The sequence below is a fragment of the Melanostigma gelatinosum genome (genome assembly GCF_949748355.1).
Source record: "Melanostigma gelatinosum genome assembly, chromosome: 15".
Taxonomy (NCBI): Eukaryota; Metazoa; Chordata; class Actinopteri; order Perciformes; family Zoarcidae; genus Melanostigma; species Melanostigma gelatinosum.
In genome coordinates, this window is record NC_136648.1 from 10,972,931 (window position 1) to 10,998,686 (window position 25,756).

General features: G+C 42.9%; 2 protein-coding genes across 2 annotated transcripts in view; one reads left to right on the forward strand and one right to left on the reverse strand.

The window, feature by feature from the left end:
- The first annotated feature begins 4,112 nt into the window (after positions 1-4,112).
- On the forward strand, positions 4,113-15,860 carry LOC306789329 (KN motif and ankyrin repeat domain-containing protein 2-like). The gene is made up of 10 exons (XM_079285229.1): positions 4,113-4,283; positions 9,599-9,674; positions 9,751-11,223; positions 11,774-11,849; positions 12,019-12,315; positions 12,478-12,562; positions 12,828-13,047; positions 13,136-13,278; positions 13,887-14,087; positions 15,028-15,860. The coding sequence occupies exons 2-10, from the start codon at positions 9,659-9,661 to the stop codon at positions 15,118-15,120; spliced, it is 2,604 nt and encodes an 867-aa protein (XP_079141355.1). The 5' UTR covers positions 4,113-4,283; positions 9,599-9,658; the 3' UTR covers positions 15,121-15,860.
- Positions 15,861-19,929: 4,069 nt separating this feature from the next.
- The window catches only part of LOC306789328 (low-density lipoprotein receptor-related protein 8-like), a gene marked incomplete at both ends in the record, with an annotated part of 67,568 nt that continues 61,741 nt past the window's right edge, over positions 19,930-25,756 (reverse strand). Inside the window, 5 exons of the mRNA XM_079285228.1 lie at positions 19,930-20,270; positions 21,724-21,792; positions 22,695-22,985; positions 23,882-24,034; positions 24,673-24,814. Coding sequence (XP_079141354.1) covers positions 19,930-20,270; positions 21,724-21,792; positions 22,695-22,985; positions 23,882-24,034; positions 24,673-24,814 — 996 coding nt within the window. The remainder of the gene's footprint in view (positions 20,271-21,723; positions 21,793-22,694; positions 22,986-23,881; positions 24,035-24,672; positions 24,815-25,756) is intronic.

Below are 25,756 nucleotides of genomic sequence, written 5' to 3' on the forward strand. Positions count from 1 at the left end.
ACACTTAACTAAAGATGTTTTCCCTTTCAGTCAGGACAGAGTGACATTCAGGAGTGTTTTTTAACTGACCGATAGTTACTTGTCAGTGAGGTCACGGCTGGTCTGCTATTGTTGCGTGGCTGGTTTATTTTTAAACGGGAAGATGACCTGGTTACCTATAGATTGGATTGAGAAATAGGACTTACAAGTTTATGGTTTTGGAATGTTTCGTTTATTTATCCGGTAGTGGGTAAGTGCAGTGCAGGTGCTGTGTAAGTATGCACGTAATGGCACGAGCAAACTAACAAACAGCCGTTGCTCATAATGAAATCAAGCACCATGAATTGTTTGCAATTCAAAAATGCTTCCCGATTCAACATGTTGCAGTGAAACCTACATAAAGGTTGCAACTTTAATTTTCGCTCTACACACAAACACACACGCAATGCAAGAAAACAAGTGTCGCAATTTGGTACGAGTATGAGGGGAGACATAACCACCAATCTATACCGGGGGGTGACCCATGTTCTCCTCTGTTAATTGTTAACTTCTAATATGAGAGCAGGATTGCATCAGCCCCACAGTGTGTACACACTACACGGTAAACACAGCCCACAACCCTGACTTCAGCGCGGGGCCCTGCTCTCTTGATGGTACAATGTATGGGTGCACAGTGGCCCACATTGACAAAAACTTCGAACAGAAAAGCCGCAGACCAGCTTCAAAGATAAGGGACACACGGTGAAGGGGCCACAAAGGAGTGTGTGTGTGTGGTGAACAGGGGGAGTGGGCCAGTGATCTACATATACAAAGGTCAGAGGTGGAACATTGAGCCCTACTGTTGCGTTTTGATTGTATATTACATATACTGCTTATATTACACGATGTATTTCATTATGTTATTATATCATATTTTATTTAGTACATATTGTAGCTGCCAGTATAACACGATTGGATTTCTGGATTTCTTTTGCACAAATATATATATAAAAAAAACCTCATATAGCCTAAGGTATTGTAATGTATATATTGTATATGTAAATGGTAATTGGACGTGTACTTTCTTGTCTTCCAACTACTCAAAGTGATTTTACACTAGATGTCATTCACCCATTCACACTCATTCATACACTGATGGAAGGTTGCTACCATGCAAGGTGCCACCAGCCCATCAGGACGAACTAATCATTCACCAATCACACACAGTGAGCAATTTGAGGGACGACCCGATCTACCTTCTGAGCCACAGTCGCCCCATAATTCTCTAATTTAATTACCTTAACTTGACTTATATGTATATTTTTTCCGTTGCACTGTTTCTGAGCTGCTTATTTAAATTTGTACTTTTTGGGATCCTAGGATGAATACTGATAGAATATCAACATGCAACTTGCATTTTGAGCAATGAACTACAAAGAACATACATTTGAACTCACAGTCAGTGAGTAAGTTAGTTAGTCGATAATGTTTTTTAGAGATCGATCGTGACGTAATACTTGACTCACACAGACATTGACTTTATTGAAAGATTTGACTGAGAAAATGAACTACCGTAGTTTTTGTCTTTAATTTGGCCGTTTTACGACTAATTAGCTGAGAACAATCTTTTTTATGATTGTTATTATTCTCTGAAAACTATTTCAATAAATAATTAGTTCGACACACTTTTTAAAAACATATTAAACCTCAGCCTTAATATAAACTTTAACCGAGAGACCTACAGCCTGCAGCTGACATCTACATTCAAATACATTCCAGTTGCTTTGCTTACTGTAAGACTTATGTATCCTCAGCTGTCAAGGGTCTGTGGCCCTGTGGTCACAAGGACGTTCTTGATTCATAGTTCACTGTTACATGACTGCTTTTTCAATTGGCCAATGCCGCTACAGCACAACCTCCCCTGACCACAAGCCACAGTTACATAACAATCATCAAAAGGGGGGAGATGTCGGCTGATAGAGCTTTAGATGGACTGACCTACTTTAAACCTTTCCATTTGTTTTGTGTTTTGTTATATCGGCTGTCCTTTAAAGGCCCAACTCCTCAAAGAAATGATTGAGCGACAATGAGAAAAAATAGCACATACATGGATGTTGGCTGATTAGAATTACTAACAAGATTAGAAAAGGTTCAGGATCATTTCGTCAACATAAAACTTCAGCGAACACATGAAAGCATCCAAAAACGTCTCATGATTTTTACAACAAAGAGGACCTGCCTATTGCTGGTGTTATCTGAAGTCCAGCTATACTTTTCACCAGGAGGCAGCCTTCACAAGTAATAAATGGGAAGAAAATGCAGCCGGCAAGCCTCGTTCCTCATGCATTTCACTTTGTGGGCCCTCAACGTCTATTTGCATAAGTTAATAATTACTGACTCAATTTTCAACTGATATTTGAAGCATTTATTTTTTACCCCATATTTCCCTTCAAATATGATGCAACTCTAAATCTTTCTCTGAAACCGACTTTGAGCAGACCAAGATTTTTGCCTTCAGGCCAAGTTTTCTGCAGTATGTGGTCAGTCCGTCAGCAGTCCTTTGGTCCAATAAAGACCGTTTTTCCCTCTCCCTCCCTCGAGTCAAACCACAAGCCCTCTCGGAGTCAGTTGTCTGCTTGGGTAATGGAAAAGGAGTATTTCTTGCTAATTTACGAATTCCTTTTCCATCCATGGCGGGGCACTGGGGCGGTGGCTGCAGCTCCTCGAGCGGCTCTCCTTCGTCATCATGTCCATTACATTGCTCAGTTTATTTTAAAAGTTTGATGCTGCTGGTTTTCACTGTAAGGCCCATACTGTAGGCTGTACTTGATGAGAAATACATTTATCTTGGCCTGAAGAGACAAACCAAGCCTACTGCACCCCAACACAAACATAGACACAAAATATAGATTAGATAGAGAAAAGACAGGTATTAACTGTATAGAATAAACAGAATCAGAAAGAGTCTCCAGCCATAGAGGCTATGTGGGGTTGTACCTTGAACTAAATGCTTATTAGCATGATAACATGCTCACAGTGTCGATCCTATCCTGTTAATGCTGAGCAGGTGTAATGATTATTAAAAAGTTAAGGGATCTACAAATAAAAAATCATAATTCATCCTCAAGCAGACATGAATGATTGTACCAAATGTCATGGCAATCCATCCACTAGTTGTTGAGACATGTCACATAAAACCTAAAATATGAACCTCATGGTGGCGTATCTGTTCAACATATTGTGTCAATCCCGAGTGGTAACCTCCGATTCTAAAAACTGAAGCACCTCAAACTTGCATTCTCTCTAATGGTCCGCAGGGGGCGACTCCTCTGGTTGCAAAAAGAAGTCTGATTGTATAGAAATCGATGAGAAAATGACTCTACTTCTCTCCTGATTGATTACCTCACTAAACATTGTAAACAGGAGTTTGTGGTGATATTCAAGTCTGAGATATTCAAGTCTGGATCAAAGTGGTGAACAGACCGACACTGTCAGCCCTAAATCTGTGCTGCTAGCATGACTACAAAAGCAACTTCCTCTTTTTCGCAACGACTTTGGTGAGAAAAGACAGGCAACCAGACCAGACAGTTGTTTCTCATTCTCCACTGTTTTTAAAAGGAGCAGAGGAAAGGCTTTCCTGGCATGATGCTAGTGCCCCAAAGGAAGATGGCGGGTGCGGGTTGAAAGAGGATCCATGGAGAATGAGAGGTATGCACTAAAAGAATTAACCCCCAAGGATGGCAGCAAGCCCTCTGCTCTCCCCCTGTTTACTTGCATATCGAGGCCAGAGACCACATAGCACTGGCTAGGGTTACACATTCTGAACGAGGGTGGTCTCTGAGGCACTGCGTGGTCACTGATGTTATCTGAGAGGATTATGGACGGTACACAACAGTAAGGTGACTCTGGAACTTTCTGTTACTTCGCCAGATGCTCCATATTTTGACATGTTATCACCAGGGTCCCAGGCTACTCCTCTGAACTCCTATTGGCTGCTCTCTGAAGGAATGGGTGTGGTTCTGTGTGCCTAGCTTCCCACTCGTCAGTGTCGTTGGACAGGAGGTACCGCTCAAAAGCCCCTCCTTGCCTCCAGTGCTTTCTTTTACACACAAGCAAATCCAGCTTCTGTTATGGCAGGGGCCGCACATTGGCATTTCCCAAACAGCCGTGGCATGCCACTCTTCCTGACAGCACCTCTTCGCCTTTTCAGGAGACGGACAGACAGACTGAACTGAGCTGACAGCAGACAGTAGTGGGCTGGCTGACAAACACGCCCTCACATCACCAAGACAAAGTGGAGAAAACTGCTGAACACATGTCATCAGGTACGCTCTGGTTTAATGTTGATCTCATATCTCTCAGACAGTGGAGGACTGTTGGGTTGGATTGTTAGTCAGAGCCGAGATGCTAAATATTGACCTTGAAAGTCTTTAGATCTGGGACAGGCTGATCTAAAGTCAGGGTCAGAAAAGCTTTTGACGATAAAGTGATTTAACAAATTGTGTGGATTAGAGCTCTGGGCCTGTGCTGAATACTAATAACTTTGCCCTTTAAAGATTAAATGTTTAATTATATTTACATTTTATTTACTTTTACTGTACAGAAATACACAAGAACAAACACACAATGTCCACGTGACCACACACATGCACACACGCAAGGCAGCACACTTTCTATTTTAAGCTTGCAATGCTAACATACCGTAGTTTTCTTCCAAGCGTGAAGTCCGTGGCAGCTGTTTCATCCTATGAGCTTTGGCTCCACATACCACGCACGGCTTAGATGCCACAATGCAACTCTGACCCTGTTGCTGTTGGACAACAACCAGGACTCCAGTGATCCAAAATCCCAAAATTAAAACAGGAAAACGGACAAATTGTCATATAACTCAAGGGATTTCAAGGAAGTTTTTATGGAGACAGTGAGGGAAAAATGTGAGTTTGACATAAAAAAAAGAAGAGAGTTAAACCAGGAGGGAAAAGGGATCTTGAGTCCAAACTGTTGGCTTTGGTTCCTAAATCAACTCCAAACAGAAGACAAGGCTTATATGAACTGAAGAAAACCGCAGTCTGTACAGCCAAAAAGTGGAGGAGAGGAATGATTTTTCCGAGAACAGAACATAGACAGGAAAACATGTGTACTGTCTGTACACATACTGTACAGACAGATAGACAGAGATGGGCAAAGAGCATGGGGATATCTCTGAAACATCCCTGTAAGGTCTAAAGTTCAGGATTACGTTTATTTTCTCACATTTTAGACACATTTTACACATTATAAGACACATTATAGTGTTAAACAGTGATTGGTGGCTGTGACAATGTGATAGATTACCCCATGTGAACCCATGGAAACAAAAAAAACAAGAATGAATGTATGTTGTTCCATAAGTTGTAAAAAGACCGAGGTTACACTTGCAGAAGACATGTTGGTGATTTGAGCAAGATGTTAACATCACATTATATTTTTAGTATGTCAGCATGTTTGCTAATTAGCACCAAACACAAAGTACAGCTGCGGCTGATGGAAATGTCATTGGGTTTTAGTCACAAACCATAGTGTTGGACATATTGACTTTTTGAGTTAATGATGCAAAGTCAAGGGATCACCAAAGTTATCACAATCTATCTTGAGGAGGACATGAATATGTGTATCAAATTGAATGGCAAGCATCCAATATGTTTTGAGACATTTCACTCAAAACAGCACATGTCAATCTCATGAATGAACCTACTGAATGAAAAGTCAAGGATTCACCAAAGTCTTTAGAATTCATTCTCTGGGGACCATGAATGTCTGTACGCAATTTAATCACAATCCCTTCAACAGTTGTTGAGATATTTCGGTCTGCACCAAAGTGACGGAACAACCAACCGACATTGCCATCGAGCCAAAAATGGCTAAAAATAAGCGCTGCAACATGCTGGTACAATTAGTGACTATACTAGTAGTTATCGTCTTCTGACTTAAATTTGAAGTCCAACACGATCCCCTCGTCCTTATCTGAGGTCCTCTTGCTGTGTCATAAGTTCATATTAAATTTGTGGCTTTGGTAAAGAATGCTGTGCATAGAGATATTATGATTACACGGTTTGTGCTGATGCAGGACGTTTAAAAAGCCTGTGTGAGAAGTGATACATCTACCCAGAGGACGAGAGCTGCTGTTGTGGGAACAGAAAGATGAAAAGAACCCAAACTAAATAAAAGGGACGGTTAAAAAACGGTGACATTTAATGAACTGAAAAACAACAAGAGCTTAATCTGGATACAAAGCAAATTTAGATAACTCCCTCACTCTGATGCTTGACTTTGGATTGAGTGCAATGTGTGCATAGGCAGCATTGGATGGAGCCTGTTTTGGTAAAGGCAAAGCTTTTTACGTTCATTTCTCGGGTTTCCTGTGAGGTGGGCCGACTCGCATACACAATTAAAATCCGTGCCACAGAAATGTGGAGAGTTAGGCAATGACTCTACTATGTTTCCTTTGTGGTAACCTGGTCAGAAAGTCTGTCTGTATTAAGAAAGAAACTTGTGGGCTTCAGCAGTTTGGATTTTTACTTTGCTTGTCTGACAGCTAGGCAAGAGACGGCTAACTTAGCTTAGCATAGAAACTGGAAGCAGCTGGAAACAGCTAGCCTGGCTCTGTCCCGAGGTACAGATGCCTTGCTCACTAATTAGCATTAGCAAGTAGAAGCTAATTAAAATAATTGTGGGGATTTTACAGAGGTCCTGGAGCTAGACCTATATAGCTGTTCTCCAGTCTTGATGGTAAACTAAGCTAACAATCTCCCGGCATAGCTTAGCATACAGATAAGAGAGTAGCATCATTCTTCGCAGCAAGAAAACAAATACTTTTTACAAGATAGACTGTTGATCTTTTACTGCAAAGCACAAATGTAAAAGATTTTCCTGCAAGTGTTTTTATTCTTTTGAACTGCAGCCTGCATTCACCACTTGATGACTGAGCAGCAGTGAGACTGATTGAGATGTAACAGGTGCTCGGCTGTACAGTGCAGACTAACAGAGTCGATGGAGAATACAGTCTCTGCTTGTAGTCAACATTAGGGTCTTCTGTTCAACTTAATGCCTCACTAGCTCTAAACAACATGATTGATTCTGTTGTTCTCCTAGTTTGTTTGTCTACCTGGAGGACATCGAATGATCCGATATTACTCTGTAAAATGAAGACCCATGCCTGGGTCATGTCTCTTGACATGCACTTTAGTTAAACACCCACGTGGAAAGGCTAATCTTAGACTTGTCAGATGGAGTGCTGAGAGACCCCACTCAACATCATAAAAGCCCACTGGCAGAACAACACAGTGTATCAGATTCAAAGCTGAACACGTGTATTAGCTTTCTGTAAGGGCTAAAGAACAGAACTGAGAGTGAGAAGTAATTCTAATATGATAAATCCTTTTCAAGTAAAGAAAATATTTGAAATAGTATTATTACTTTTTACTGACTCACTTATTTTACTTAAACATATTTACTTTTTTGGAACCAACAGGAATTAAAAGTTTGAAAAACTATCAGGTGCCAAAATCTGGCAAATGTTTCAAATGTTATTGTAGCTTTCAGTCTTCAGTTTACAATTTTAATTTATACTATGTTAGTTGTCATAGTTGAAAACCGTTGCTCAAAGGGGAAATTTGCCACGTTTTTCGTGGGTGTCCAATCAGTGCTAATGGTAAATGTAGTCCACAAGACAAACACATTCCCCAGTGCATGCTATAGTGACGGAGAAAGCTGATCCCTCCTGCTGCGGAGCTTTCCGGCTGTGCCTACATGCAACAGGATTCATTGCATGCGAGCGGCGAGTTTGCTTCGTGACACAGGCTAGCTTTTATTCTGATAGATAAACAAAATGAAGGAAACAAAATCTCAATGAAGGAAATATTCTTACATCCAAACAGAAAAATACAACCGTACTGAGTCTGAATTTAAGTTTCTCTTTCACGCCGTACTAAGACAGGCTTAAGACGCTGGCCATAACCTCCCCGCTGCAGGCCTCCCTCTGGCTGAATGTGGCTAAATATCCAAGTCAGCCAGAATCCTTGCACCCATATTTCCGGATGCCATTTCGCTGTTTGAAATGCAACAACTTTGCAATACAAGCGAAGAGCATTGTGCCCCGTAGCTACCAAAGCTGAGGTGGCGGTATGCAGTTCTTCCTTGCCTCCAATGATGTCACTGTAATGTCACTGGAAAAACTGATTTTGCAGCTGCGCCCCAGAGACACAGAGAACAAGAACTAAAGGCGTTTTAACACACTGCATCTCTAACTCAGATAGATTGTGATAGGGTTGAAAATTGGCAAATTTTCCTTTTCAATGAAAAAAGCATTTTGCGGCTTTTTTTCCGAAAGTTTAAAAAAACTTAAATCTTAAATCAGTACCAAAACTCAGGGATCACAGTGGCAATAGTATCCGAACATTTTAAACTCTAGTGATCTGGGAACTATAAAGGCAACATGTAACAGACATGGTATGCATAGAGTGCATGCAAGAGTTGCATGTATTTGTACATTTGCAAGTACGTTTGTCAGTGTTTTCAGCTAGTAAAAATGTGCGCATTCGTAACTGTTTATTGCAGATTTGTTGCTGTTTATCGCTCGTCATCGTAGACTGTGTGAATGACAGAGGTCAAAATTCCCAGCAGGGACATTTGGCGGTGTTTGTCTGTTTACTGCATAGCTGACATTGTTTGGGACTGTGGTTGGGTGGCTGCGGGGCCTAAAGAGGACAGCTAGCTGCCACAGAGGTTGGTGGTCAGGAGAGGGGAGGAAGGACGGGAGGAGGGAAGAGGTGAGGCTGGAAGGGAGAGACACTGAGAGAAGGAGGTAAGGGAAGACATGACTACCTAGACTGTTGTCTATCTTAGAGAGAATAAGAGAGAGTCAGCAGAATTATAGAGCCATGTACTGTAAAAAAAGGAGAGGAAAAAGAAAGTTACAGTCAGAGACAGTTCCGTAAAAGTAAACCAAGGATCTGACAGAAGACTATAGACCTAGTAGGAGGCACAGAGAGGGCAGGAAGGGAGGAAAGTAGTGAGTCACAACAATGGTTGTCTGTATTTATGTCTGTAGGAGTATATTTTTGCTCCGCTGGTCATAGCTGCTGGGCTAAACAGTCCCAAGCTATTTTCAGCTCTCGTCCTGGATGGCAGAGCTGTAATCAAGTGACCATCAGGCGTGCCACTGTTGAATAATAGCAGGCTGTTGCGTGGACAAAATGAAGCAGTGGGAGTGTGAGAAAAACAGAAGTCTTGGGTAAAAGAAGAGAATGAGAGTAAAGATGAAAAATAAAGCAATTGAATGTTTGTGTTTTGTGCTTTGCGCTGCATGTGGGAGAATGAATAAGAGGCAGATTGTGAATGGAGAACCAAAAAAGTGTTGTTGCTGATCAGAGTGATCCTTCATCTGGTCACTCAATTAAGATGGAGTCTCCCATTAAAAGTACCACAGTTAAACCTCGAGTAAAAGTGCCAAAACTCATCTGCTTTTCCCCTCAGAAATCATGAAAGTGTTCATTATTGTATGAGATAACCACACAGTAACCAATGTAAAAATGTCCTGTTTTCCATGTGTTGCTGGCTCAATTCACACCCATCTTTGATTTGAGTTTGCTTGTTTTGTCAGATACCAAAGGTCCAACCAGAAAACTAGAAAATAGTTTGGACAACTGAAGACAAAAAAGGGATGGAAGGACAAAACGGTAAAGAAATTCCCAAACATGACAGAATTGTTCTGAATTTGTGACGGATACTAAATTACCGATTTGATGATTACAGGAAATATCAGTCCTCCTAAAACAACAGGGAATGGAATCAAAGGGAAGCCCCCGTACTCAGTGGAAACACCTTATGGCTTTCGACTTGACCTGGACTTCCTAAAATACGTAGATGACATAGAGAAAGGCAACACAATCAAAAGAGTGCCGATCCAGCGCCGAAGCAAAGGCCCTAGAGCCAGCACTCTTCCCAGGCAACTCAACCCTTCTGGGTGTGGCTACCGCTCGAGCCCCTGGGGATCTACTGGAGCTCTTGGCCCAAGGTCCCGACTGTCAGATGCCCATCACTATGGCTACTCTTCCTGGGCAAATTATCACAGGTCGCCACTTTCTCCTACAGGGCTCAAATCCTTGGCAGAGATGGAGGCCAGAATCAAGGAGTTTGATGAGCAACCTCTCGGTGAGCACATCAGGCCTCATCTCCTGCGTGCCTCCAGTATGCCACTCACAGTTTTACTGAGACAGGGATCAGAGTCCATTGACGACCTCAGCAGCCTCAGGAGTTCAAGGGATCACCTTGGAGATAGAAACACCTCCTGTGAAGACGTCCTCTACTCCCCGGACAGCCCTCGACCACAGGACTGCTCAGGTCTGTTGAGGCGCCTGACGGAGGCCCTGGAACGTGTCGGGGAGCTGGAGATGGAGGTGAGGGTGGTTCCAGAGCTCAGGGCGCATATCTGCATCCTCCAAGAGGAAAGACAAAGGCTCCGTCTGGGCCTGAATCCACATGTCCCACCCTCCTCAATGAATGGAACCAGAGACCCTTACACCTCGTCCCACTACGGCACAGAGGACATCAAAAGGCCTCGGCATGAAAGTCACACCATGTTTCCTAGAAATCACAGCGTCAGTCGAAACAACTCTAATCCCACGCACGAGTGGAGGACTAGTACAGATCTGGATGAGCTGCTGACGGTGACGTCCCTGCAGGCTAAAGTAGCTGTGCTGGAGCAGAAGCTCCATGAGACTGGCCTGGAGCTGCAGAGGGCCGTAGGGCTGCTGAGGGAGCAGCAGGAGGAGAGCAGCAGAAAAGATGAGAAGATGGAGCACCTTATCAGGAATCCTGCAGTGTGGGTCCGTGCAGAGAGGGTGGTGGTGGACCAGGATGGAGATGAGACGGTGGTGAGATCTATTGAACCATATAATAAAGTGTCAAGAAGTCCAGATGCAAGAACTGTTACCACAAACGGACAAAAGTGTCGACAACAAGAAGCAGCAGTGTCTGTGGACCCTGGAGAGGCTTCAGATCAAACAGCAGTGGTCGGCCACCACATAAAGAAGGTCAAGAGGCTCCTGGATCAGCAGTGGGAGTGTTTGTGTGTAGGCCCTGAGTCAGGAAAGGAGGGCAAACCTCTACAGCACCCAGACCCCAAAGTCAACTCCCTGCAGCAGGAGATGATGGGACTCGTTGAGATCCTTACCTCCTACTACACCCAACAAGGGAACAGTGATGGAGAGAGGAGTCAACACGGAGGTAACGTCGTCCACAGATTGTACATTATGTCACTGTGATGATTAAAATATTGTAACATTTTCGTCACAAATCTGCCTCAAAAAACTGTTGTTTTAGTTGGGAATGTGGTTGATGGTTGAATTGTTGTCTATGCTAACAGCAGTAGCAACTTAACAGCTGTAGCAACACAGGAAGAAGACCACGTTTATGTGCAGACTTTGGCTGTTGTTGAAAAACCAAAAGCTCATTTTAGTTTTAATAAAGAAACTCACACTCACACTACTGAAGTTTTTCTTTTACTCCAATTTGAAAGTCAATACTGAAAATTGAACTCCATTTATTGTAGAAGAGGCTACATCATGATGTTCCCTTGTCAAATTCAGGCCCACAATTTACTCTTCATTTTTTATCGATGTGAACAATTTTGACACCATATTTGTTCTGAGTAGCTTTTTGTGAAGAAATGTCTGCGTATAAGCCATACACCATGATAAATATGTACTGTTTAATGCTGTTGTTCAGCTGTGTTGTGATATTTAAATCATATCCTCTGTGTTTGTCTCTAATGCAGCTTCAAAATCCATCATGAGGACAGATGGATGCGCCCAGATGTCAAAAAGCCTACATTCTGTGGGTGTTAATGAAGGGTTAGTGAATAACTCCCTCTGACTTCAGCAGCCTTTAGAGTTATGATGATTGCTTAAACCATAGTTTTGATGGAAAGACGTACTAACTTGAGGTTATTTAAGCTCTAGTTCTGACCGAGACAAACATCATAATTGCTCTGCTCTGCTCTCCTTTCTTTATGTTTTAAAGACGTAAAAGTGGAAATGTGGTTGGGCAGGACTTAGTGAAGGAGAGCGGGCAGAAGGAGAGCAGCATCAGCCCTCGGGAGATGGCTGCTGTCCAGGTGGATGGAGTCCCAGGGAAGAGACGAATGGAGGGAATGACGCAAACGAGCCCAGACGGACAGATGATATCGGGAGGAGGATCAGGGCGGACAGATGGAAGCGTAGTGTCTGTGGAAGCTGAGAAAACGGCCAAGACGAAACCACAGCCCCAAGGAGAACAGATGGAGGGGAACTGTGGCTCAGAAACCACCACCGGGGGCAGGTGAGAGGACCGGAACAAACGCCTTATCACTTATTGTTTGGAAAATGTAATGGTGCGTTTACTCTTCAGCCAATAACTACAGCTAATAGGCTATGCTATGAGACAAAATGTCTTTCTATTCTCTCTTTCCTTATGCCCACATACACATGCTCTTTCTTCCAGAGAGACAGTGGGCGCAGATTTTCTGGCTGCCTGTCATGTGCTCAAAGATCACATGGACAACATGGATAACCCCAATGATGACATGGTAAGCAGTCCTGATTCGCCCACAGGCACATTCAATCAAACCTAAAAAACGGATTTATTTAACATTGGGAAAAGGCTAAAATTAACCGAACTTCATTTGATCTAAAAACTATGTATATATATGAACGAATGGAAACATTTTCTATCATGTGAAACCCAAGGATAATTATCACTCAACTCTTCAGTTCCCCTCAGCTCTGCAGAGCATGTTTGCATGTTTCCATCCCAAATGTGTATCCTTCCCATATTCCCCTCTCTTTTTCCAGAAAAGGGCCCTGGTTGTGTTGTTTCAGCACTGGTTCAGCGCGGCGGCCGAGGAGACTTCAGCGGCCAGCAGGGTGGCAGTGTACCTGAGAGAAGTGAAGAAGGCCACGCCTTCACTGTCGGCCTTCTTGATCAACCTGGCCGATGACAACGGCAACACAGCGCTGCATTACAGCGTGTCCCACTGCAACTACAGCATCGTCAGCCAGATGCTGGACACAGGTAATAGCAGTGTGTTGCCAGAGCTGGTGCGCAAAGATATAGCTGGTTTGTACATATTGGGAAAGTTACTTTTTTCTTTGTTTTACAGGTGTGAGTGATGTGAGCCTTCAGAACAATGCCGGCTACACACCAGTGATGCTGGCCTCACTGACAGCGCCGGATGGTCCAGGTGGCATGGAGGTGGTCCGCAAGCTAATGGAGCAGAGCAACATTAACATTCGCTCCAGCCAGGTACAAACCATCCAGTGCAAACAGCTTCAATGTAACATGGGTCATTTTCATTCGGTAAAGAGTGGACTTTAGTGGACTAGTTTTACTCCCAGCATTCTGTGCAGGCTGCTTTAGTCGTAAATGGAAGATTTAATTTAATCACACACAATATTAAAGGGTCATCCCACTGATTTAAAACACAAAAATCTGGTTATTTGTGATAAAGACTTAGCCTGAGAAAATAGTTCTTACGTATTATGTATGATTTGTTATTTCTCTCTGAAGGGAGCTTTGAAAAGTCTGAGAAAATATTGTAACCCTGATGTCATCAATCGGCTTAAGACAATTCAAATTTTCATCAAAGTCTGTTAAAACCATAGACCGTAAATAATAAGTAGTCAAAATGATGTCATCAATTGGTTTGTGGGCTGCCGTTATGACTTTCCAAACTTGATTAAAGTGCTTCAGCAGGACACTGGACCTCAAAAGGCAACATATGTGTTAAACTCTGACATGTTAGATGAGCAGTATCTAACTAATGTGTACAGTAGTACAGATAAATAGAGTTTTTTTGTAATCTCTGAATTAACTTGTTCCGTCTCTGTCCTGCTGTCTCTCCCTCTCCACAGACGGGACAAACAGCTCTGCACTTGGCGGTGAGACATGGGCGAGTTGTGATGGTTCGCCTGCTCCTGAGCTGTGGAGCAGACGCTAACCTCCAGGACAGCCAGGGAACAACGGCCCTGATGTTCGCATCTGAGAGGGGCCACACACACGTCGCAAGGCTGCTGCTGGAGAGGAGCCTTTGTGACCTCACCCTGAATGATAAGGTAACAATTTTCCTCCAATATATTCCTCTAACCCTATGCCGTGCGTAAAGTGTGAGATGCAGGTTGTCTTATCTGTGGTATTAGTTGTTTGTGGTCATCAGCACCGCCATTAAATTCAATTTCAGAGATCTAGAGTTCATGTGATGACTCCAACTCCATTTCTCTTGTGAAATCCTGTTTTATTTGTTAACAAAAAAGCATATCCACTTTTCTATTCATATAACTGAACACAAAAAGGAGCGTAGACGTAGGGAAGCTTCAATGTTTTGACTGTGTGGTCTGACATTCTGCATCTGAATAGAGCTTTCCCAGGATTAATCAGGGCTACAGTAAAGCCAATCTCCCAGGGTTGAAATGAGCTAATCCGCTAACAGTATACTTTATCTGCCAGTCTGGAGCGAGTGAAGGCAGCGAAGAGAGCGGAGGAGAGGATGCAAATGTGTCTTCTACTTTTGACACAGTCTGCATTTTAAGTAGAGTTTACAAGAGAGAAAAAAAAGACCTTCAACCACAGGCATCCTATCTCGACTCTGCATGTTTCGCCTTGACACAAACCCAGATTAATGAAACAAATTAAAGTCTGATGAAATTACACATGAAGACATTTATCTTAAGGACAGGAAATGCAACCTTGCACATCGTTTTGTTATTTAATTTGTCTTCTGGGAGCCTAAATTCTGCACCTTGAGGCAACTATTCACATAAAACAATACTAAGAGTCTACAGCCATGCTAGCAGATCTGTGAGCTCCAGTGGTGCTTTGCGCTAATGCTAACATCATCATGATAATGACAACGACGAGGTTTAGCAGATATGTCTACCATGAACAACACTTTAAGCATGTCAGCATTTGTATAACCTGTGTACACTGTCTGATTTAATGTGGGTTCAGAATTTAATATTTGTATCTTTCCTGTTTTTCTCTGTGTTTGTCTCCCAGCGTGGTCAAACTGCACTCTCTATCGCCATGCAAGGTTCCCACACTGATACTGCCACCCTCCTGCAGGCCCACGCTAAAGCTCGAGCTTTGTAGTACTGCAAAACAATCTGCAGACGTATGATTCTCTTACGTTTGCTCCTTTCTGTCTGATGCACTTTGAAAGCCAGTTAAATCCTGACGCTGTGTGCTTGGGTTGAACTGTTGCTCGCATATTGTTTCTGATTTCTGACATTCTGCACGAGCATTAGCTTGAGCTTTGGATGGGAGGACATCGTTCTAACAAGACTCAACGCCATCAATGAGGGCGGCAAAGCTCAGCTGTGTCATGATTGCTGATGCAGTTTAAACGTGTTGTTTTCTGTTGTCTTTGCTGTTGATGTAAATACATCAGTTGTGTCTGATCCGTGCCCAGCCAAGTAGAAGCTTAGCTTTGCAAACTATGCAATTAAAAACATATTTATTATGGAATGTGTATTGTATTGGTCATATGGATATGTTGACAATTATCAAAAGGTCTGTGTTTTATGTTTTTAGAAAATCAAAGATTGCTTTTTCCATTCTTGTCGAACTTTTTTTTTTTTTAAACGAGTGTAAAATATACAAAGAAAAGCTAAATGCCCATGCTGCTTGACAAGCACATAAAACAAAGTGCCGATAAACCAACCTGTTGATTTTACTCACTAGTAATAGATGTGTAAAATGTATTTCTTCATAAAATGTTTAAAAAGGCAACTGTGCTTGGCTGAGCTGCTACTTTGAGAGCAACGGAGAAACCGGAGTCAAATTCCTTGTATGTATATGCCGACATGGCCAATAAAGCTGATTCTGATTGAGCTGCTGACCTTTGTTGCTGCAATGACGAACCTGACCAGCAGGTGGCATAGCCCCTTTATGTCACTTTCGCTTCAGCCAGCCAAATCACACACAGAAAGCACCGGTGAACATAAACCTGGAATTCTAAAATGAGCATATCCAGGGGATTAGATCGAATCCCGTTCAAGTGTGAGAGACAATTATAAATATGACATCTACAGAATTCTACAAATTCCACAATGAGATTCACCTGCAATCCGACTGGATGGCAGCTATGGCCCGTTGAAGCGTGAAAGCAGATGTGTTTGAGTGGCCTTTGTTGTTCTAACCCCCTGGAAAACAGTAAGGGACAGAGGTTTAGTTTTGCTGCAAGGACTTGAGCGTATGTTCGTGAGATAAGACAAAAAGGATTGAGTTCAGAGACAGGGGAGGAAGCTGGATTTCTGTCTGACAGAGCAAAGCCACCTCATCTCCCCCGAGGATTTCTTTCCAGCTCGGCTGACTGACTGTCTGTCCTGGTGCTGTAATGACTCTGAGCAAATATATATATCCCCAGAGAGCAAAGATATATATCCTCAGAAAGAGAGAGAGAGATTCAATCAGCTGCTTGTATGGAAATCAGTATTGGTCTGGACGGAGTATCAGTGTTCATAGATGAAATATGATTTAAGCATTTTGGACAATATCGTGCCTATTCCACAGATGTCTACGTGTAAATACGCCACCCCCCATCCCAAACAGGCTTTCATGCCACAGTGAACAATTGGTGTTCATCTTTGCCTTTGTGGTTATACTGCTGCAGAAACCACTGGAAAATACAAAACAGGTATTACACCATATCCTAATGGGAGTGGTTCAACAAGGAAGAGTTTGTAGGCGTTGACCCTGCTTCAGTTTAATAATGATAATGGACTGGATTTATCTACAACGGGTTCTCTGCCTGCTGATGAATCACTTTGTAAGTGGATGAATGTGAAAAGCAGCTCAGGCAGAATGGACTCTGAACATATCCCGTGGGAGTAGCTTCTTATCGGTTTCAACACGAAAAGCAAAACCTGAAATCATAAGCAATAAAAACAGACCGTGCGCATTTCAATACATTTAAAGCTCTGCTGCTCCAGTCTCACGGCCAGGTATCAAACTTAAATCAGATACTGCTGTAAAGAACAAAGATAATCATTCAGATGGCTCTACTTGTAATATATGTTAGCAAGTCACACAACAAGCTGAAAATCACACATATTTGACAAGGATGGTTGACATAGCTTAAGCGGTGGCAAACAATTGCCCGTTCCAGCAAAATCCAGCAGATACGTAGAAATATTAGCATTCATTTAGGACCAAATGTAACTCCAATATTCACACTTAGCTTTGTTTTTGGTCCTGACAAAATCCTGAGGGAATTACCCGGCTCTTCAGCTTCTAATGCTCATCTATGTTCACTAGATAGTGGCTAGCTTTGTCTGTCTGCCATGTGGTGCTGAGCAGGGTGCTTACATTTTGTTCATCGGAGCTTCGTTGCTGAAAACGGCTAAAGAAATCTAAAAACGGGAAGTGTTGACACTGAACCAAACAGTCAATTTGTGGATCCTGGAAACCAAAACCAGCTTTAAAATCTCCATAGAGCTGAGGGGAACTGCAGCGTTGAGCAAAACCTTTCACATTTGACCCATTGTTAATATAAATACTCAAATTATTAGAACCAGTTTACATCCATGTCTGTCCAAAATGTCACCACTTCAGCAAATTCCTAATCAGCTTATCCTTGAGTCGAGGCGGTTTGTGCCCGATTCGAAGAAATTCCCTCCAGGTGTTCCCGAGAGAGCACATTTACAAGACGGACAACACGAAAACATAATGGCTCCGGAGACAGCTGTTGCCGGTTCAGGTCTGTGATATTAGAAAATGAAACGTCACACGTTAAGGAAATTTTCAGTCAGATTTTATATATCAATATATAGAGATATTCCAAAGTAATCCATTACAGAAAATCAAAAAGTGGAACCAGTTTGGTCTTCATACAGTTCATCTTTGCATGTACAGTAGTTGGCTGATCCCTGTCCTTTTCATGAAAAAAAATACTACAGGAGAATGAGAAAGTAAACAAAAAGGCACAAATAAACAAAAATCACTCTTCTCATTAACACCAAGGTTGAAACAGATGTGGGAGCTTTTTGGGATAAGGGGACACCGTGTTTTACGGTTATGGCGCACAGCAAGAAACGACACAAACCACTTTGGTGGATAATTCAGATTTCTGACAATCAGGGAATGCAGTGTTCTGCTTTTATACAAATAAATTAATATACATGTCAACACTTTATCTAAAATCTTATGTACATCTTTCCTTTTACATAATTGTATAATACATTATCAAAAACCTTATGAAAACATATTTACAAATCAATGACTCAAAAGCACCCTCAAAGCTTCTCCACTGCCACACACATACAACACACACACACACACACACACACACACAACACACACACACACCTGTGTATCCACGCACCTTCACACAGTTTTGTTCCATGCAATACACACAATGCAGAAGGCATTCTAAGAGGGTTGTGCAACAAAGAGCATACAAAACGGTTCAAATATGGCTGAGGGATGAAACTAGCACTCACATGCATAATAGTGAACACACACGCACATACACGCACACACACACACACAGACACGCACACACACACACACAGACACACACACACACACACACAGTGTCTAAACCAGCATGAAGCATGTTTACTGACAATTTGGTCTCAACCTCATTACATCAGAGTCAGATTTTAGCTTTCTATGTTTATATCACATGACTGGTCTTTTTCATCATGCACCCCCCCCCCACGGCTTGCTCTTGTGAGTGTCTGCGTGTCTCGCCTGGAACAATGAATGGCTGCATTGTCAGCTGGTGAGCAATTATGCATGCTGTTTGTGTTTTCGTAGGGCAAGTGCACATTGTATCCGTCCCTCTGGAGAACAGCGTGCATTTGATATCACTGCACCCTGTGCGTACTTGTGTGCGCATTTGTCAAAAGCGGCTGATCAAATACAATTTTACACTCAAGGATTTTTGTAAACCACGTAACACTGCAGCCTGACTGAAATCTGGAGTCTATTGCTTTTTTCAAACCATTTACCATCGAAACAAGTCACAATAGGAAAGAACTCCTGCGTAAAATCCTCTTCCCTCGAACCTCACGCCCTCTCTTCTCGTACAGTAGGTTTATTAATGTCTGTTTTCTTCTTTTCAATCCACAAACCTGCTGCACTATCCCAAACCTTTGAGGTGTTGGAGGTCAAATAAAAAGATTTCCCCTCAAATCAACTGCACTCCTAAACGCAAGACAGCTCACCCTTACAGGCTTGCCTCTGAATCAGAGAGAAAGCATATCATGAGGTTATTGAGCTTTCTTTAAAATCAGTCACAATGACAAAAAAATTTAAAAAATCAAACAAACGAAAACCCATTCAGGAAAACTACAAACGACAGAGCCAGTAATGACATGTATGACATTTGTGATTGATTCGAACATGAATCTGTACAGATTGTCCCGCCAACGCAGTTGCTGTCCCAGTTTCAGAGCTCCTCCTTCCTCAACAGTGTTCCCAGAGCTACACGGCCAACCAGGAATAACACAAAGCCCAAATGAACACATCGAGGATGAAACAGAACCTCTCACCATGCCCCGTCACAAAATATAAGACACACAGCACACACCTCACTCACTTTTCAATGCAAAAGACTCCAAAAGAGGAACCCGTCCGTTTCCATCTTCCAGTTCAGGTCAATGTTGGGAACACATTACAACACTTTAAAAATTCTGTATTTAACTCTCAGCATTTGCTGAAGAAAGCAGATCTAGCTCCAGCACAGATACGGTATGAAATCATTTTTCCAGAATCATGTTCGTCTTAATAAATCAGTTTTTCAAATGGAAATTGGCACAGAATATGGCTGCATGTAACACTTGATGATATGTTGTTCGTACTTTCTGCAAACTCGGTCCACGTCACCCCCTGACCTCACTGCGTGTGCGTGTGTGCCTATAAGCGGCCATCTTCCCCCGAATCCGCTCTCGTGGGTCACTTTGCCGTGGACAGCATGGGCTGCTCCGTGTACCAGTGAGTCCCCGGATCGGGCATGCTGCCCCCGAGCGGCAGGGCGATGAACTGCGGGCAGGTGCCACCTCCAGCTCCTACAAGTCCCATGTTGACGCCCTGCGGGTACGGGTGATGGTGCGCGTGGTGACCCATGCCGTCCGTCCGCCCGATGTGGATCTCGTCCTCCTCGCCCTCGCCAGTGGTCTTGCGGTAGACGGGGTTGTCGAAGTTCATGCTCTTGGTGGAGTTGCGTCGCCAGTTGCGCCACACCAGGTAGACCCCGGCGCACACCAGGCCGAACAACACTGTGGCAACGATAGGAACTGCATGCGTTTAACACACAGCGGCAGGAACACGGGAAGGGGGAGCGTTAACCAGGCATTACGAGTCCATGGCATGAAATGAGAAGCACACAGAGGAGAAGACCAGGCATGCGGGGGACAGAGAGGGCGGGATGGGCAGCGATAGAGGTTGTTTGTGTGGGTGGCTCGGCTAAACATCGGGTTAAAGTCGGCTCGTACACCAACCAACACATTTTTAACACAGACTCTGAATCAGCTGTGTGAGGCCTGGCTTTGGAGTAAATTAGTTTTAAACTATCCTTGGGGAGTGCACATTTTAACTATCACATTACATCACGGCCTCTTGGCAACTCAGCAAATGTGTCCTTGAATAAGCAATGTGATCTCACAATGCTTTATTAAATTCACCAATAAAGCACCATTAAAGGTGTCATTGTGTCTCCTTCTCTCTCCCGTACTGTCTGCTCACCATATTGAGTATATAATGAGAGCCGGCCGTCTGAACTAATTGACTGGTTCATTCTGTTTCACTTTGCATTGGCTTTACTATACCAGATGCACAGAAGTAATATTTCACACATATATTTTTCTACATCCAGCCTTTGTTGTAATACGTGGTGTCAAAGTAAGACCAGCTTTCCCAAGACAAAATATTTCCAGGGAAAAACATTATTTTTATCAAATCTACAGAAGAAATAAAAGCCTGATCTTACATTTGCACTTATAACACTTGGACTAACGAGCTGTAAACTGCAATAATTAAACAAATCAGTCTTTTACATGCATCATCAACTGGGAGACAAAGCTTTAGCCACAGTCTCTTGGCATGATGTCATCTCTGTAACCATTAAGTATTTCATATAGAACGATAGCCACAGACGGCGTTTTTAACCAATGCATGGATCTACAGCTGATAAAAGGTGTGGGCTACATATGAAAACCCTGCTTTTGTTAACCTCTGCCACTGTTATCACTGCACACTGCTTAAGTGCCACATGAAAACAGAAAGCTTGACATGTGTAGCAGGTATCTGAGGGTTGTTTAGCAGGTCCACCTAATTGGTTTTCAAAATGTGGAAACATAAAAACAAAACTATCTGGATGGCTAGATACCACTATTGTATAATATGTTTGCAATTGACGCGCACAGACCCTTTGCGTGCTCTCTTGCTGCACACAAAGTGAAAAAGGCCAACTGACAAGTCTGTCTGTAGCAGAACCCAACACAACAACACAGCGTGAAGTGAATAATGCAGCGTGGCAGCAATGTCAGACGCACAAAAAATGACTTCTGAGAAACCTCAGCGAGGAAGACCTGTGGGCCAGGCTTCTCTCATCCTGCCACAGCAGGGTTAGTGTGAATGGATACACAAACAGAGTGGCCACAGGCAGCAAGTAGACAGCAGCTTTTATGCAGCCTTGCAGGCCTTAATGCGGACGGACGCGCACAGACAAGAAGGCTTCCGGTGACTTACCGATGGGGATGACCACTCCCAAAACAGCCACTGTCAGGTTCTCGCCCAGGAGGAAATTCTCCCTTCCAGCTGAAGAGAGAGAGAGAGACGGGACGAGAAACAGGAGTTAGAGCGAGGGTCAGAAAAGACAGCAGAACGCCAGCGAGGAAGCGTACGGGATAAAAAAAAGATAGTGTGAGAGGCGGGACAGGAGAGCAGGGGGAGGAGAAGGGAGATAAAACAGAGTGGCTGATCATGCATGTGTGGCTGTGAGTGTTTTACAAAGAGAGACAGATCGTGAAAAAGAGGGAAATGATGAGTTTCTTGGCATTTGCTGGAGTGTGACCGTGACACTAACCTTGACCTCCTACACTTCATCCATGCAGGCGCCATCAGGCTCCAATGTCACCTCACACTCATTTAAATTCCACATGCTTACTAACACACTTATTAAGCGCATGCATGTCCTGGCTGACATACAAACACCCTGCAGGCCACACAGAGCACAATCTATTGAGTGAAAGGAGACATTTTCGAGAGACAACCATCGATCAGTCCTGTTAAAGTCAGTCGCGCGTGGTTGTTGGGGCTCGTAGATGCCTTACTTTAATATCGTTATTACATTGAGGGTGAGGTTGTTAGCTACATTATGAGTGTGAGTAGGACTGCAGAATGTGGTGCTTAGCAGGAGATGAGGACGCTCAGGTGAAAGTGCCCCCTTCATCAGGGAATTGGGCCGCATCTCTTGTTAACTCCTGAATGGGCCACTCTTCCCTCGCAAAATCATACAGAGGGCACATGAAAAATAAAAATCCCATCGTGCTGGCTTTCTCAGAGTGAATGTAAGAATGTGACATCAAGGAGTGAATGCTTACATATCTGCTTATGAGTCTCGAAATGAGACTTGGTCACAGTATTAATAGTTTGTTTCCAGTATCTTCACTCAGACGCAGAATTGATTGAACATTATTTTGAATTCACAGCCCACTTACAGTGTTGAGAGACGCTGCTGTCCCTCGCAGGTGTGGTGGAGATGACCATCGCGGTGGCAGTGGAGTGCGAGCCCGGCACCTTTGAGTCTTGTGACGACAAAGGCTTCAGAGTGGAGAGGGGTGTGAGGGGCTCGGGGGCCCCAGAGGGAGCTGTGGTCAAGTGAGGGGTGGCGTCCGCCTGTGACACTCCCCCCGAGGGTGGTGGGAAGTCTTCCGCCAAAGTGGCTCTAGTGCCAGGTGTAAATCCAGCAGCAGGCGAGGATGTCGGTGTCGTGTCGTCTCTCGGTGCTGCTGCAGAGAAACGAAGAGCACCATAGAAACCTTTCGCTCCAGAAACTGAATTATTGTTATAAGATCTATAACAAACATGACGTAAACATAAATGAGCCGACCAAAAATCTGACTTTGTACCTGTCCGTCAAGAGGATTTCAAATACAACTGATCTGTTCAAAGCAGCTGTCCCCTCCCTGGCATCAACACCATACATCATAATGCAACGCGATACAACAAATGGAGTATTTGTTCCATAGATGTGGTGTTGGATTGCATTTCACTGCATAGTGGTCCATGTTATTGTACCCACCGCCTGGATGTGTCGCTTAGCAACTATCTTTTTTTATTTACAGGGTCAATAAATATGTTGCTTGAAGGGAGAATATCTCATCTTCTTTTTATTTATTACTACCAACTAGAAAAAAAAACATGAATTGATCTTATTTTCTACTGTATTAAATGCGATTAAATGTATTAAGCAAGTTATTAACAATAAGCAACATGTTTCAGGCAGTACAGGGCTCACTTCAATACAATCTAAAAAAATGTTTAATTGAATTCAGAAAATCACGATTCATCTTCTATCTTGTGTTATTGTTTTTATTTGTTCTGGCTACAAAAAGCATCCTTGGGTCCCTTGAAAGGTGCTTTAAAATGCAAAATATTATTTATCTATTAATGTATCTATTCTTCAATTATTATTATAATTCTATTTTTTTTTCTATTTGTATTAACTACAAAGAGAACATTTGTCAGCATTGGTCCAGCAGACAACTGCCTAAACTCATCACAAAAAAAAAGAGCTTGCTTTAAGTCAAGCAGAATCTGATTATCTACACCGTAAGCATGTGGCACTCTGCCTAATATTGATCACTTATTAATGCTCTCAAATAACACTGGTAAACACACTCACCTGGCACACAGCCCCTCATTTCAGGCCCCAGGTCTTGCCCGTCGGGGCAGGCGCAGGTGTATTTGGGCGAGTGCTCGGTAATCTGCGGAGCCTTGAGACACAAGTACTCACACCCTCCATTCGCCACGCTGCCCAGATTACAGCTGTCTGGGCCTGGAGACAGCGGCAGAGAGAAAGAGAGACACATGGAGAATTACACAGTTATGGTTCTATAAATACGATTATCACGCATTCAACATGGGGAGATAAGCAGAGAGTCAGAGAGAGATAGAAGAAGTTGATGCACTTTATTGTTCCCCACTGTGAACCCTGTTGAATTCCCTTACAAGAAAGCAGCGCATTACAATGCGGGAACAAAAGCTAAAAGAATAAAAATCTGGCATCATACAGAAACTTGCTGTAAATATGAACAAGACCCTGGGCTCTGTGGCAGGTGCTACACCACTGTGTTCATGGCATCGTGTTACGATACAAACTAGGAAAAACAGGTATGTATGAAGATCAAATTGGAAAAACACACAAGAAAGGAAATACACAGCCTTCACATTCATGATTAAAAACACTCTGTTCAGTTCCACTCAAATCCGGATCGTCATGTTAAGAGGAAAGCGGGCCGGGGCAGGGTTTAGACAGATGTGTGACTGTACTGCTGCTCCCAATGCTTTGATCCCTCCTCCGCAGTCACAAGCCTCGCCATCATTTATTCATGTGCCAGGGTCGACATGGAGCCACTGAGGAAACGTGGTCGCAGACGCACATGCAAGACGCTCACTCATACTGTGTGAACACACCTTGCGGCTGGCGGAGCTGGTGAAAGACCACGATGTCATGGGGGTCGTTGAGGTTTTCAGCCAGCGTGTGGATGTCTTGACCGGTCAGCCTGTTGGCCATGAACACCGCCGACCTGTCTCTGTCTGTCCAGTAGATACGATCCTGAAACACGAGAGAGAATCATCGTCTCAATATGAGCAATACGCAGAACAAGTCAGTCAGGGTTGCGTTGGGTTGAAAACCCAAGAGCACATATTAGCAATTCCAACAGCGTGGGTGGCGACCTCAAAAGTCGGAGCCATTCAACTACGAATCATATCTAATCTCTACAATCCAAAATAAAAATAATGGTCACTTTACGGCTTTTGGAGAAACTTCGAAACGATCAAAGTCAAAATTTGTATGTCACTTTTTTAATAATATCTATTTTACTTGATGTTCGACGTGGAGCGATTACATTGATGTTGATGTGGGTATTAATTCTGTTGGGTTTGTTGGCAGTTCGGGCTGGGCGACATGGTCAAACACTTCAGTTCATATCTCCATAACAATATACATCTCAAAATGCATGTTTTTTGGTAATTCAACAAATAAATAGTCTATATGAAATAACAACATGGTTTTGTATATTTCTGTGTGAATTAAATGCTTAAAATGAAAAATACTGAATATTTTCTCATTAAATTAAGAACTTTAGTGCAAAATAATCCAATTTTCTGATAAATTTGAGTTAGGAACTTTTTATTTTTTACATTTTTAACACAATAGAACAGTCCCTGACATCCGACCTCTAAAAATAAAAAAAATAAATTTGAGTTAGTATGTACTTGAATTGTACAATCTTAATTATAATAACCTCTATGATTACACAACTTTTCTCTAGCAACATCATCTGGTCCACATTTAAATTTGTCCAATACTTTGTTTATGACCAAATACATGTAAAACTAAGTTTGGTAACACACTAACCCAAAATGGTCAACATAGTAAATATTATACCTATTTATTAGCAGGTTGTTAGCATGTTAACATGCTGATGGTCGCACTAGCTCAAAGCACTACTGCGTACCGCCTCACATGAGACGCATGCTGTGGGAGAACACG

Bases quoted from the DNA above. Each gene is read 5' to 3' on its own strand.
- LOC306789329 (XM_079285229.1), top strand. The intron at 12,316-12,477 runs GTGAGAGGACCG...TCTTTCTTCCAG, and splicing joins GAAACCACCACCGGGGGCAG to AGAGACAGTGGGCGCAGATT. The intron at 13,048-13,135 runs GTAATAGCAGTG...TTTGTTTTACAG, and splicing joins CAGCCAGATGCTGGACACAG to GTGTGAGTGATGTGAGCCTT.